The 14,826-nt window shown below is 51.9% G+C and overlaps 3 protein-coding genes across 3 annotated transcripts; 1 reads left to right on the top strand and 2 right to left on the bottom strand.

The window, feature by feature from the left end:
* NGA_0222610 (far upstream binding protein) lies at positions 1–1,437 on the bottom strand. Its single transcript, XM_005854346.1, has 2 exons — positions 414–1,437; positions 1–379 (listed from the first exon to the last, which is right to left on the bottom strand). Exon 1 carries the CDS (start codon positions 1,284–1,286, stop codon positions 414–416), a length of 873 nt encoding a protein of 290 aa, XP_005854408.1. The 5' UTR covers positions 1,287–1,437; the 3' UTR covers positions 1–379.
* Positions 1,438–1,915: 478 nt separating this feature from the next.
* On the top strand, positions 1,916–2,416 carry NGA_0222801 (protein unc-45 a-like protein; the record flags this gene model as incomplete). Its single annotated transcript, XM_005854348.1, has 2 exons — positions 1,916–2,015; positions 2,193–2,416. Coding segments are annotated over exons 1-2 (312 nt in total), but the record flags the coding sequence as incomplete, so codon positions are not given.
* A 9,567-nt stretch (positions 2,417–11,983) lies between these two features.
* On the bottom strand, positions 11,984–13,198 carry NGA_0222701 (gluconolactonase; the record flags this gene model as incomplete). The annotated part of the gene is made up of 1 exon (XM_005854347.1): positions 11,984–13,198. One exon carries the CDS (start codon positions 13,196–13,198, stop codon positions 11,984–11,986), a length of 1,215 nt encoding a protein of 404 aa, XP_005854409.1.
* Positions 13,199–14,826: the final 1,628 nt, after the last annotated feature.

The following is a 14,826-nucleotide window of genomic DNA, read 5'->3' as shown; positions in this document are numbered from 1 at the left end:
TCCATGATGGCCTCGATCATCTCACAGACGTAGTCCGCCGCCCCCTCCGTTCCCCCCATGATCGAGACGCGGCAAGGCCGGCCTTCCGGAACGTCCTGCGAGATCTGCAACCGGCACCCGCTCTTGTCCTGGATAAGCCCGACGATCTCACCCCCCCGACCGATCACCTTTCCCACCTGGCTCTTGGGCACCTCCACTGCCCATGTGCTCGCATCTACAGGGACGGGGTACAGGCGCGCGCCTCCCCCGCCTCTTCCCCGTCCTCCCCCGCTTCCTCCGCTGGGAAAGCCGCCGCCTGCGTGGCTGGAGCCCCCGCCCGCAGAATACTGATGGAGGGCCTGAACGCCCTGCTCCATGATGGCTATGATGATCTCACGTGCTAGGCAGAAAGGAGGGGGGTTACAGGTCAGGGACTAGGATCGGGGAGGGAGGGAGGGAGGGAGGGAGGGAGGGAGGAAGGGGAGGGAGAGGAGACGAGGAGAAGGCAAAAAGAATGTCTTACCACTTTGCACGGCTTTGGGTGCCCCCGTGATGGTCACCTTGCAGGGCTGGTCCTGCGGGAGGGACTGATTGATCTGGATGACTGCCTTGCTCTTGTACTGGATCTCCCTGACGATGTCTCCCCCCTTCCCGATCAATCGTCCCACCAGGCCCCGCGGGCAGTCCACTGTCGCCTTGGAATTGCCCGCCACTTCCGGAAAATCCGCCAGCACGGAAGGGCCCCCCTCCATCACGCCTTCGATCATGGCCCGCGCGTTCTTTACGTGCTCGGGCTTGCCCACGATGGTTAATTTCCGGGGCTCTCCGTCGGGGACGCTTTGATCGATCACGCACTGGCAGCCACTCCGCGTTTGGATGTCTCGGATCGTTTCTCCCCCTTTCCCAATGATACGACCCACCACGTCCTTGGCCACGTCCATCACCTCCTGGTGTTGATTGGCTTCGGCAAAGGCGGCGTTGGTTTCCGCGCTCGACTCTCGGGCCTCGGTGGTCGCCTGTTTCTTACTCGGTTGTCCAACGACTGCATGATCTTCTTCTACTTTTCCGGTGGATTCTGTCTCTGCTGTCGCCTCTTCCGCATGCTCCCCCTCTTTCGCTTCATCCTCTTCCTCTCGTGGGCGTTTGGTCCCAACCGCCTCCGATTCAGTCTCTCCACCACCTTCCCCGTTGGGAACAGCCAAGTCCTCCTCCTCTGCATTCACTTCTTCTTCCTGCGCTTGCTCCTCGCCTTGCACCTCCTGCTGCACTTCATCCTCAGCAGGTGTGTGTTCGCCGTTGGTCACCATAGTACGCGGGTAACGAGGCAAATAGATACTTTGCCCTCGATGATCGCAACTGGCCGGAGTCAGTCTTCGTCACTCAGCTCTCAGACTGCGTTCGCCGTGAAATAGAGCAGCCTGGACCCGTGCCCCCGTACCAAGCAGGGGTGAAAACCTGAGAGACAGGTGCGGGAGGAGGTGGGCGATGGTACTTAGCACCAGGAGAAGGGCAGGGATGCACACGAAGGCGGGAAGAGGCTTGGATGGATATGAGTCGCTGATTGCTCGCTTCGACTCTACCTCCCCACCCCCTAGGAAACCTCTATTATTACCAGGCCAACGGCAAGTGCCGCGTGGCGAAGGCATAGCCGGGGCCTACAACAAGAAAATTAGTGCCAGTAGAGGTAGAAGGACGCGTGATTGGGTACAACACTTTGTCATCGGTTCACGGGCTGCGGATACACCGACCTTGAAAGTGCGGATGTTTACGTTAGGACTTGACCAAGACGTGACTGTTGGACTTTTTTATAGACCTGTGATTCGAGAAATATACATAGTACGCTTGAAAATTTTGACTTTCTCGTTGGATGTTGGGTTGATTTAGCGTCGTAACCTCCTCACCCTCCGCCTTCACTTCTTCTTTCTTGAACACTCGAAGGAGGTGTACCATGGTCGAGGACGGGGAGACGAGCCCTCACAAGGGAAGATTGTCGTTAGATACGCTGCGGGAACGCGGCAATCTGCTCTACCAGAGAGGTAAGTTTTAAAACTCACCCAAATTACTTTATACTTCAAGTACAGCCACCGACACACGTCGGAGAGTCCCTCACTTCTCTTTGTTGTCATTCAGTTTTTGCTTCACGCGTCGAGTCTTCCCAGCCAAGGAAAGACTCATGGATTGCTGTGTACTTTTTACTTACTTGACGTACCTAGGTTGCTACGGGGAAGCTATTCTTGCCTGGACGGAGGCGCTCGCTTTATTGTCGAGCGAGAAGGACCGCCTTTCCGTGGGAAGAAGCAGAAGCGCGAAGATGACGCGCTGCAGTATAAGCCCCGAAGATCGAATCATCTCGCTCCTTTTTTCGAACCGTGCCCAGGCTCAACTGCAGCTGAGAGAATATGAATCGGCAGAGAGTGATGCCGGCACTGCGCTGTGTGTAGACCCCGGCAACGTGAAAGCTTACCTTCGTCGGGCCACTGCTCTCTTAGCCCTCGAGCGCTTTGATACCGCTACGAGTGTCCTCAACCGTGCTCTTTCTGTCGCTCCTGCTTTCCTTTCCCCACCTTCGGCTTCTCCCGCCTCCCTCCCTCCCTCCCTCCTCAAGACCCTCCACGCCCTTCATGACCAAAGCAGGCAGATGGCGCTCCTCTCGCACGGGCCTGGGGCCGACGACGCACCCGCAGCGGAAGCAGAGGGGCTGGTCGATGAGTGCCAGACTCTTCGCCTCTTCTTCCGGGACGCACCCACGGCGTTGAACGCGGGCGGGAGGGCGGGAGGGGGGACGGTCGCTTGGGGAGAATGGGCCACCGTCTCTGTGTTCATGGCCAATGAGTTCGGGTTGTGGAGGCGGCGGGACTTTCCCATGCTCGAGAAAGGAGGCGGGGATGAGCACGGACAGGAAGGAGGTCTATGGCTCCCGGTGTGCTTCAGTGTTGTGGACTATGGAGGAACATATCAAGAGCCAAGCGCGCGGGTAAAGGTTGAGGCAGAAGCCTTGCCCTCCCTCACAGGACAGGAGGAAGACGAGGACGAAGGGGAGAGAAACTCAAGCAGAAGGCGGATTGCTTTCAGGAGGGGTAGTAGCTGCCGCCTGAGGGCACGGGTTCGCTTTCTCCCTCCGGACGAGACGGCCCTCTCTCCACCTCCCTCCGCGACCGTCATTCTCAAAGTCTCTCTTCCCTCCGAACTGCTCACCCGCCAAGTCCTTCCTGTCTTCTCCCTCCCCTTCCAAATCGTCCCAAGTCCCTCACCCTCGCTGCCGGCTTCCTCCTCGTGTACCTCGGGTATCAACAGCTGCCGCGCCATCCATATACCCTCCCTCGAGCGATCTCTACTTGTGGCGGAGGCCCCTGGAGAAATCGGGATAGGCGGGAAGGTGTGGGACGCAGGGCTGGTCCTCACCCACTACCTGGCCGAGCATCCTGAGGCGGTGGGCGGAGGCAGGGAAGGCGGGAGGGAGGGGAAACGAGAAAACAGGGGACAGGAGGGAAACGAAGGGAAAGAGACTTGTCGAGTGATTGAGCTCGGGGCTGGGACTGGTATAGCTGGTATTGCTGCCGCCTTACTGGGTAAAGCTTCCGTCCTCATCACTGACCTTCCTGGAGTGGTACCGCTCATTCAAACAAACATTGAGCTGAACCTACCTGCCTCCTCTCCTAATCCCCCTTCTTTCTGCTCAGCTCGTGCCTACACATGGGGCGAAGACAGCGAATTTCTAAGCGATGGGGGAGAAAGAAAACGCTCGGATGGTTGCTTTGATGTGATTCTCCTTGCGGACGTAATCTACGAGCCCAAGTATTACTCCAGTTTAATCAAAGCTCTCCGGATCCTATCCCATCCGAACTCTCTCATCCTTCTGGCCCATCGAGAGAGACACCCTGATGCCGCAATCTTTTTTGAGGAGGTGGACCAAGAGTTCGAGAGAGCGCGGGTAAAGTTTGAGATAGAAAAAAAGAAAGGGCAGGAAGCGAGGGAACACAGGGGACCGAGGATGGCATGTCAGGACGTAGTGATTTATGAGTTGCGATTGAAGAGGGAAGTGAAGGAGACAAATTGCTTCTGATGAAGGAGAGCACGGATGGGGTAAACCTGTTTTCCATTTTTTTGTTCTTTTTTTAAAGCGTGTGTTTTGGTGATGAGAGAGGAGCGACTGTGTACTTTTGGGATGGGTCGCACAGCCGTCCGCCCCTAATTTCGCATGTTCTGGTATACCTGGACATGTCGCTTTCTTGGCAATACAACTTCTCACTTCGACACTTCTTCTTTGACCGACTTAATCCGAAAAAGAGTTTATAAGCCTGTGTCCGCCGAAATTTATGCATTATTTGCTTAGGGTCCCAGCTTAATCATGAAGACGTCCTGGATGTCAAAAGCCGTAAGGGTTGCGGCTCCAATGACCACGTTTTCTTGAAATTGACCGGTACTGTAAGATATTCCGGACGCATCGACAGTTCCCTGATGAGAAATCGCTGCCACCAAAGTTTTGTGCCTACGAGGGGACGCCAGCAGAGTCTACCTTCAAGAGAAACGTCGCTTCGCTTCCCAGCAGGATGAAGGAAATGCTTCTTACAGTCAGATTTCCTTCAACACAACCAATGACGTTACCCGAAGTATCTACACCAATGCTGTCTCCACGCGCAAATCCAGTGCTTGTAAAATTTTTAAAGCCCATGTAGGAGTACCTGTAGAATCCAAAGCGATAATGTAGATGGCGTCTGAAAGAGACGTCAGGTTATTGTTACGCACAAACAGGCGCCCGACAAAGATCCCGGTGGTGTAGGAGTTGCCGGATGCATCCACAACGATGCTATCCTCGCGGTTCACCAGTACCCCTAAAAGTTTTCGCTCAAGTCGGCTCCCCGTTTAAATCCAACTCGATCATATAGATACCTTGGAAGCCAATATGTGGGAGAACGGTGCTACCCACAGACCAGGTTTCCTTGGAAAAATTCGGTGGTAAAGCTTATATTGCCAGATCCATCGACAGCAATACTAAGCCCCTTGTCATCCAGGGTACTGCCAAAGCCCTATACCTATATAGGGTTTTCAGTGAAATCTTGTTTGATCACGAAAATATCCGGTCCTTCAACAGCCGTGAGAGTGGTGTTACCAACGCGCATGGTTTCCTCGAAAGCTCCTGTGATGTAGAAATTGCCCGATGAAACCGCAGCGATGCTCTAACCGGATGGATACCCTGTAATCCCAATTTTTTGTCTCATTAACATGGTGCAATGCAGCAGCCGCAGCGTTAAATGTGAGACATATACTATTGCTGTTTATGCCACTGTCCTCCATGGGTGACATCAAGAAGTCTGTCATCTGAGGGACCCATGACACTACGAGAGAGGCAAGAGGGCCCATAGTGAAAGTCATTCTTTCGTAGCGATGTTTGAAAATTGAACTTGTCTGGAGCCCGAGCGGCCGAGCTGTGACGATGGTGCACCAGGCATCTCGCTTTAGTTTGGGTGCTCTTATCCCTTGTGTGGACACAGCATAAAACTAAGACCGCCCCTTGTTTGTGTGGCAAGGGTTCAGACTGATGTGCCAGCAAGGTTGCTATGGGATGGGGGGCTGCTCCTGAGCGCGGGGCCAACACTCTCACTCCATTTCATGATTCGCGGAGGTATGTCGACGATGACACACACTCTGCATTTTTATGCTTGGTTATGGCTAGCTGTCCATAGATTCGGAAATTTGAACGAAACGATAATATATAGGAGGTGGTATGCGATTAGTAAATGGGCTTAGTAAATTCGGATGGGCCGCCGCAAGAATTGAGTGGTGTTATGGATAGAATCGAGGAAGAACGACAGCATAAAGCCAAATAAGAAGTCAAAATGTATTTTCGTCTGACTTGCGATAGACCCAGTGATAGTTGTGACCATATCAAGATATGAAAAGACAAATGAAAATGAAATAGACAAAATCAGAGGAGGGAAATAGTGGCTCATTGCCACATGTCATACGGTAGACATGTGGACAAAAGGGTTAGAGACAGGTAGATGACGGGGAATATCTTTTATAGCAAGCGAGTAAAGGAACATGTAATGGAGTGGGGTTCAGTTGTCAACCGGCGAAACAAAGCATGACGATGATCTGCCCTATTTCTTCAAAGAGAATCGGCCCCTTTTCCAAAAAAAGATCCCAAATATTACAACTACAAATCACACTGGCTGCTTGCCGACCAGTTTTCGAGAGGCTTAAAGCTTTGGCATTAATGAATTGCCAATAACATGGCAGGGTAAGAATGCCATGCCAATGTTGAAGACATATTTTGGAGATGTAGAGACTTCTCAGCTCCTTAGGGCATACAAATTATTTTGTCACTGTACACGAGTGCACAACGATAGCCCTTGAATGATTATTTTTATGGTGTCATTGAAATTTGTCATGATTTGTACACCCACTGAAATAGAATTCATTTCGATTAGGGGCCTAGCTTGATTATGTAGGGGCTTTTGACACCAGGAGATGTGAGTGTGGCGCTTCCTACTTCCATGTCTCCTTCAAAGCTTCCAGCGTTGTAGACATTGCCGGAAGAATCCACATCAATACCCGTTCCTGACGAGGAAACGGAGCCGCCATAGTTTTGAGCCCATATCGGGTTACCAGTGGGATCTAACTTGAAAAGACACATGGCTTGCCTCTCCGGTGCCGTCAGTAAGAAGCTTCCTACAGACAAATTTCCGTTAAATTCACCGGTGATGTAGGAATTTTCGGATGCATCCACTGCAATGCCGTTTCCCTCTGCGGTACCTACGCTCGTAAAGTTTTTCGCCCATACTGGATTGCCTGTAGAGTCTAATTTGATCAAAAAAATAGCATTGGTGAAGCTCGAAAATCTTATATCGCCGACATTCAAAAGTCCGTAAAAAAAACCAGTTGTGTAGGAGTTGCCGGACGCATCTACAACGATGCTATTTCCTTGCGGTTCACCAGTACCTCCGAAATTTTGCGCCCATACCGGCTCCCCGGTGGAATTCAGTTTGATCATATAGATATCCTGACTTCCAATGATAGGTAATGTAGTATTACCCACCGACATGTTTCCACTAAAAAATCCGGTGATAAAGCTATTATCAGATGCATCCACAGTAATGCCAAGCCCCATGTCATCTAGACTGCTGCCAAAGCTCTTGGCCCAAACGGGGGAACCAGTGGAATCTAGTTTGATCACGAAAAAATCCTGAAGTCCGACAGCTGTAAGAGTGGTGTTACCAACGGGCATGGTTTCCTCGAAAGCTCCAGTGGTGTAGGAATTCCCGGACAAATCCACAGCGATGCTCTGGCCGTATGGAATCCCTATAGTCCCGAAATTCTTTGCCCAAACCACCTGGCCCCCAGAATCAAGTTTAAATATAAAGACATTCTGCTCTGAGCCGGGTGTAAGAATGGTGACACCAACTATCATCACTCCTTGAAAGAACCCTGTGACGTAAGAGTTACCAGACGTATCCACAGCGATGCTACTTCCCCCGGCAGCACTCTTCTTGGCCCCGAACGACCTCGCCCACATTATGCCGCCGCTCGGGTTTACCTTGTACACAAAAATATCAGCATATCCTTTCCCCTTCAAAGTAACGTCGCCCACCGAAAACTTTTGGAAAAAATAGCCAGTTATGTATGAGTTTCCCGAGTCATCCGCACAAATTGATGTGGCACCACTCTCTTGGCCGTCATAAAAGCTTTCAGCTAATAAAGGGTTTCCCGAAATATTCTTATGTGCCACAATGACTTTAAACGCGTCAAATGCAGGATCCCGGATCAATGTGCACTCCCCAGCACAGCAAAGGCATTCACTCGCAATGGTGTTCCAGTTGAAAAAGAAAGGTGCTGGCGCCCCCCCATTGAGCGAGCAGTATTCATAGCATTGTTGTGGTGTATCGATCCCCTGGAGATGGCGGGCTCGAGCTGAAATCACGCGAGTATTGTCTTGCAGCCTTCCCCTCCCTAGATGCTCCTGCAACCGTCGGTCTCCGAAAGGCGCCAGACGACTCGCTTCAGCACATCGCTGCCCTAGACCGAACGGTACGAAAGGTTCGGCAAGATTGATAGAGGGCGCTGGAGTCGGCACGCATGTGGTCGTACTCGTCGACTCGGCGTATCGTATATTCAAAACCTCTGGTTTCGATAGCGGTACAGTGCAATGCGTCGTTGTAGCGTTCGCAAGATACGCCAGCGCATTTACTTCCAGCTGCTTGGGAGCGCAATCATCTGCTTGTACCTTGACATTGAAAATGCGCTTTCTTCCACTCCTACGAGCGAAATCGATGTCTGACCAATAAATTGCAGTCTCCTCCAGATTCTCCACCGCATATGGTAAAACATAGGGCTTTCGAGGCCTAGTCGTAGTCCGTACGACCGACAACGAGCTGGGTAGGCTTACTTTAATGTTCAAACCTTCAACTGCATCCTTGTTCCGAAGGATGACGGTAAGTTTCGCGTGACCGTTGCCTGCCAAGATCCCACGCTTAGCGGTAGGACGTACTTTGGCAGTCAGTCGGATGTTGGCACATTCCTCGACGGCTAAAGATGGAATACAGGATAAGCCTAGGAGGACGAACAACGATGTGATCTTGAATATTCGCATTTATCTTGGCTAATTAATGTAGGTTGAGGCTGCCGTCCTAGAAAGATTTTTAAAGAAGAACACTTATGTGAGGCGCAGGCTACGATGATCGTGCTTATGGTGGCTATACTTTGGTGCGACAAAGGATCCGACTGGATGGATGCTCGATAAATCTACAGCTGCATGTTGTATGAAATTGCTAATTAATGGTGATTGAAGCATCGACATGTAAGCAACTTTTTAACCGAGATTACTAGGTGGCCCATTCCACTCGCCCCTCTTTTCCCTTTGACACTTGTTCGCGTACAATCAATCTCCTGGAGAATTCGATGCGTATTCTATACAAGCGTTGAAGCATAGGTGATTGAATTATGGAAAGTGCTCATTACTCTTCCCACGCCTTAGCTCCGACCGCTTAAAAGCTTCAAAGCTCGGGGACCGTAATTTAGCGAAAACTTGTACTTGTAGCGACAATAATGAAGCGTTGGTGTCTCATTAACATGGTGCAATGCAGCAGCCGCAGCGTTAAATGTAAGACATATACTATTGCTGTTTATGCCATTGTCTTTGAAATCATGGGGGACATCAAGTCTGTCATCTGAGGGACCCATGACACTACGAGGGAGGCAAGAGGGCCCATAGTGAAAGTCATTCTTTCGTAGCGATGTTCGAAAATTGAACTTTTCTGGAGCCCGAGCGGCCGAGCTGTGACGATGGTGCACCAGGCATCTCGCTTTAGTTTGGGTGCTCTTATCCCTTGTGTGGACACAGCATAAAACTAAGACCGCCCCTTGTTTGTGTGGCAAGGTTCAGACTGATGTGCCAGCAAGGTTGCTATGGGATGGGGGGCTGCTCTTGCTCGTGACACCATCTTCATGTCATGATTCGCGGAGGTATGTCGACGATGACACACACTCTGCACTTTTATTTTCTCCTCCGCGTGATATTACGTCTTATTTCTTAAATTCCTCCCATTCTCGTTTCTTTCAAAAAAGCTGCTGTCTCGTTTAAAAGCTCACAAATATGTTAACAACTACTAAAAGAGTGTTGTTTAATGCTCTGAGGATACAAAGCTGAGATGGAATCATGCCGCTTGAGCATACAATAGAAAGCTATATCAAAAGTCGTGGTCTCAGACCCGCAAAAGTATACATGCAACGTAAACAATTGCGAACCTCCACAAACGACCAATTTATTTTCCTCCTGTTCTTCGAAGCTGGTGATCTACTGCTCCATTTACCACTTCTTTTATTAGGACAGACACCTTTCCCCCACATGTGAAGTGAGTCTGCGTGGAGTACTGTTTCACTAGAATTATAACCTGGGGCATTCCATTTTTACATGCAATATGTATAAAAACGAAAAAATTGATTGTGGTGCTCAATTTTCTGTCCATGGTAGTTTCAAACAAATCGGAACTTCCAAGGCACGATGTTTTACCCGCAGAGAAATCCGGGAATCTGCAAAAGTCAAACGCTTTGTTATTTGAAATATATTTTCGTAAATATAAATTGTTTATATTATTGCCACTTGAATAGGGTATCAGAATAGACAGTGGCTGTTTCATGTTTCTCATATTAATTAGAATCATCATTCATAATTGTCGCTGTATCTCACGGTCTGAGCAAGTACTATATGGTCTATAGCGAGGAGGACACACGTCAACAACCTACAAGGCAGTGACGATGTGCAATTAAAGCGATCAGGTATGCGTCCGCAGGAGAAGGTAAGAGAACTGCTTCGATACAGGGTAGAAGGATGGTGAGCGAGGCAGACCGTCCAAATCTGACCGACAAAGAGTACTTTGTCGATTGTGTAATCAATGCTTTTATGATTCAGATTTATATTCTACCCATCCTCAAGATAACTACATTTATCTCCTCATTTTACTCCGATGAGAAAGGCCTCTATGTCCCCCCCACTTGTGGTTTTCCCCTCCTTCCTGCCTCCGAGCGCAGTGTCCACAATACCTTCTCTTCACCTCGCTGGCGAAAAAGTAACGATTTGAGGACCAAGCCGTTGAAACCTGACCTTTCATCCCCCCGCCTCCTGTCCACCGTCCCACCCACCCCTTTCCTCTCCCCCCCAAAAACCTCGCCAACAACCGTGTTCACCCACTCCACTACCATGGTCTGTCTTTTCTCGTCATCAAGATTTTCGGACCGCCTCCCCTCCACCTCTAGCTCAAACCGCGCTAGCCGTGCCCGGCCCTTACCAATGCCTGGTCCCCACCCCGCCTCCATTGTTGCACTCAGCAACCTCTGCCCCGCCCCAGCATCCCTTTCCCCTCCTTTTCCAAGCAGCTCCTCTGCCGTCATATTTGAGCATCCAAAAATTGCTTGCAGCCTCTTAATCCCCTCCTCCACCCATTCCTTCCTCTGATGGTGGTATACCCGAGCGTAGTGCCGCAGTGTCGGGTCTTCCAACCCGCCGAGGATGATCGTGTACGAATACGTGACGCTAACCAGATCTCGACGCATACAAAAATTGTCCCATGGGGGAAATAGCACCTCTAGCACCCTCACATCGGCGGGCAAAAGCCTGTTTAAGGCATGGGCGGTCTGATTCAGGTCTCCGTTGAAAGGAAGGGCAGGCGGCCGGTAAGAGATAAGCTGCGATTCAGCGTGGGCACCCCCGGTCACTAAAAGAGCCGGAGTAAGTTGTAGGGAATGTGGAGGCACGTGACTGTGAATGATGGAGAGTGTTGTACCGAGGCGGTGATGCAACGAAAGCGTGCGCCGAGGAGGGCGGCTCCGTTTCTTGAGTCTTTGACCCTTAAAATTTTGGTTCTCTGGAGTATCGAGGTCCCTCCAGACCTTATACTGGCTGCCATCATAGGCTACGTGGAGCAGAAGTAGTTTTGAAGGCAGCGTGTCGCTTTGACTGTGCTCCCGAAGCGACGTGGGACGCCTGTGGTAGGGAGGAGCGTCCCCGAAATGGACGAGAAAGGTGGATCTAACGAAGCCAAAAGCAAGTTGAGCGGTGCCCACGATACCGACGACCACAAGCAGAGTACCAGTAACAGCGTGACGGCGTTTGGCTTTACCCTTCATGCCTGTTTTGGGCACGATGAGGAGGTTAAGTCCCTAGGAAGCATGCTTGGTACAACAATTTACATATATGGCAACATATCAAACAATTCTAAAGAATGGCCCCTCTCTCTTGAAGATGCTCTGAAATAGATCAATTCTCAATTCGTCACGTCAGATAAATGTACACGGGATCTTTGCCTTCTCCACATTTCTCATTCTGTGCAGTTGAAGCACTCCCTTATGGCGTGGGCCCTCCTTCAGGGGGGGTAAAGCCCCAGAATACGCTCCTTCAGGATGGAATAGCCAAACCATCGAATGAAAGACAATCCATGCGGTCGGCAGTCGCATCTTGCTGGAATACTTTTTTTGAAGGTGCTACAATATGCAATTTTTCTTCCTTTCTTCAAGAGCGAGATGTCTCTTCTACAACTCGCTTCATGGGAGGGGAGGGCGCAGGCCTCACCAATATCGGAATACGAGCTACAACATCGTTGGCACACACGTACAAAAACATCCCCTTTCCTCCCCTGGACTTCTCTTTTCCTCCAAAAGCAACATTGCCCGTTTTTTTCCCCGTCAAAATCGTTCCCAGCCGCTCTCCCTGGGGAGAGAAAATCAAAACTCCTCCAGGTCCTGTGGCCCATATATTCCCATATTCATCCACTTTAAGGCCGTCTGGATTGCCGATGCGTATTTTGCCTCCAGCGTCATCTCTCTCTTGGTAAGCCCGAGCGTCTGCAAAGACACGCGCGCCTTCCTCCCCTTTCACCAGGCCTGTGCTCGCATCCATCTCGAACACGGCCCAGTGCGGGTCCTCGGCGTCGCTATCTCCCACGTATAGATGTGTGAAATCAGGGGAAAAGGCCAGACCGTTCGGTCGCTTCAGTCCATCAAAGACCAGTTGCACCTCCGCGCTTCCCTTGGCCGAGGAGACCGCCTGCTGCTCCATCGCCTCCTTGGAGACCCGGTATACCCCGAAACGTTCCAGCTCCCTCGCTGGGTCCGCGTCTAGTCCATTCAACCCGTACGGCGGGTCAGTGAAATACAAGTCACCGCCCGGCCCGAACACCAGGTCATTGGGCGAGTTCAGCCGCCTGCCCTGGTAATGGGTAGCGAGAGGGGTGAAGCTCCCGTTTGCCTCCAGGCGCGAGACCCGACGCTCCCCATGCTCACACATGACGACCAGCCCCGATCCCGGCTCCAATGTCAACCCGTTGGAACCCGGCTCTCTCAAAGTGGCGCATCGAGCCACGTCATCTCCACAGATACCATCACTGCAACTCTCGTCGCTGCTGCTGCTGCCGTCCTTCGTCTCCGTTTCGCCGCCTGACGCGAGAGGTGACAGAGACGGCCGACATCCACTCTCTTTCAAGAAGACGCTCCTCCCGATGGTGAACAAACCGCCACCCTCCTCCCACCGATAGATAAGATTCTTTTTGACGTCACTCCAGAGCAAGAAGCCACCGTCTGCGCTGTCCTCGTCCGACACCCACAAGGGACCTTCTGCCCATAAATTACCCTCGGCAATAATTTCCAACTGAGCGTCTGGCGCGAGTAAAGTGTTGAGGACAGACGGTTGGAGGCGTTCTACACTACCCAACACGGGGCGTCGATTCATAGCAGCCTGAAGCAGCACAAGATATCCAAGCAAGGCGGGAAAAAAAATGGTGGCCCAGTATGCATCCGTTGGGGGCAAAAGATTACCAAGCTTCATGGCTTACAAGTAGGGAGCTTATTATGACGCAATTAAACTCGTGCTTGCCCCAGGGACCCTCCTGACCGAGGATCGAATAAGTCTTGCACTCGTCCCCTCCCTCCTGTCATGTGAATGCCGGAGACGCGCAGGGAGAGTGACGATGAGGATTTCCCCCTCTACATTACCTCTTTAAATGCACCATTTCAGCAGAGGGCTTCGTGCACGCACAATTACCCGGCAACATTGTGCATTGCTACGCCTGCCTCGCCGAGTCGCTTTTTCGTCACCGTAGTGCGAGAACTCGCCGCTTGATTGCCGCCACCTTGGGGGCCCACTGCCAGGAACTTGGACGCCTCAATACTTGTTAACACCAACCTTGCAACATGAAACAGGACCTAGTCCACCTGCACGCACGATGGTGCAAGGACACGGTGCCACTGTTAAGCGGGCGACAGCACTCAACAACAATCTGGGCAATGTTAAGCAGTCTTCCCGCCTTGTTCCTCCTAGTTCTCGAGCCGCTGCTCTAGCGCATAAAAGCCCCGAGTCGAAAGGTCAAGTCCCTCTCCTTGCGAACGAGAGTATCAAGGACTTCCTGATGACCTTCCCAAAAACACAATGGCCGGCGGTACTGGAGGTAGGTTGATTGCTTGTACATGAAGACTACTGGAAAAAATTGGCAACCTTATATCATGCAATTTCGTTCGTCGAGAGGAACACTTTAATGATGGATACACCACTATTCCCCGAATATGTTCAACCGAAGAAAGCTCGTGACAATTTATTCAAAGTGGTGGATACTTGGCGCGTAATTGTGACGTCTTCCTAGACCTATTTTGGGCACCTCCGAGGCCTCAAACCCCCCCTGCAACCAGGGGCCTCGACTTTTCACAACCCCACGCTTGCTGAACCCATCCGCAGCATTCTCATGAAGACGATGCAATGGAAGCCTTCGTGTTCTCTGCATGCCAGCTACGCGTGGCCCTACAACCCATCGACATCCGAATCGCTCACTCTCCCCCCCCCCCGCCACTTTATATTTTCCCCGCACCCACAGAACATTGTCCTGTACGGCATCCGCTCCCTCTACTCGAACTGCCCCCCGGGATCCATCGCATCTGTCAATGAGCTGGAGGGAATCACGGACAGGGCGAGGAAGGAAGTCGCTGTCATGTCCCCTCCTCGGCGGCCCATCCGAGCAGGCGAACCTCCCCCCCCCCGCCCCGGTTCTCAGGGGCAGAGAGCACCGCCCACGGCCGCAGGCGCCACAGGTGGGAGCCTTCCGTCGGCAAGCCCGGCGGGCGCTCCTCCTCTCCCCGCGGGCGTACATGCCTCCCAGTACGCGCCGGCTCCCCGGCTGCCGAGACGCGACGCCCTCTACCGCTTTCCCTTTGTGGACCGGGAGGGGCACATGGAGGGAATCGTTGGGGGAGGGGGCGGCGGGCTCGCTCACGCAGCTGACGTACTTCGACCTGGAAGACCGGGAGCAGGAGCGGCAGGCCCGGAAGGTGTTCGCGGAAATGAAGCGGGGGGTGGGGGGCAGTCCGGGC

Source organism: Nannochloropsis gaditana, assembly GCF_000240725.1.
Source record: "Nannochloropsis gaditana CCMP526 unplaced genomic scaffold scaffold533, whole genome shotgun sequence".
NCBI classification, from domain to species: domain Eukaryota; class Eustigmatophyceae; order Eustigmatales; family Monodopsidaceae; genus Microchloropsis; species Microchloropsis gaditana.
This window is presented reverse-complemented; position numbering and strand designations above follow the sequence as displayed.

What these genes read in the sequence shown, in the direction of transcription:
- NGA_0222610 (XM_005854346.1), bottom strand. Translation starts at nt 1,286, where the DNA reads ATGGTGACCAACGGCGAACACACACCTGCTGAGGATGAAGTGCAGCAG.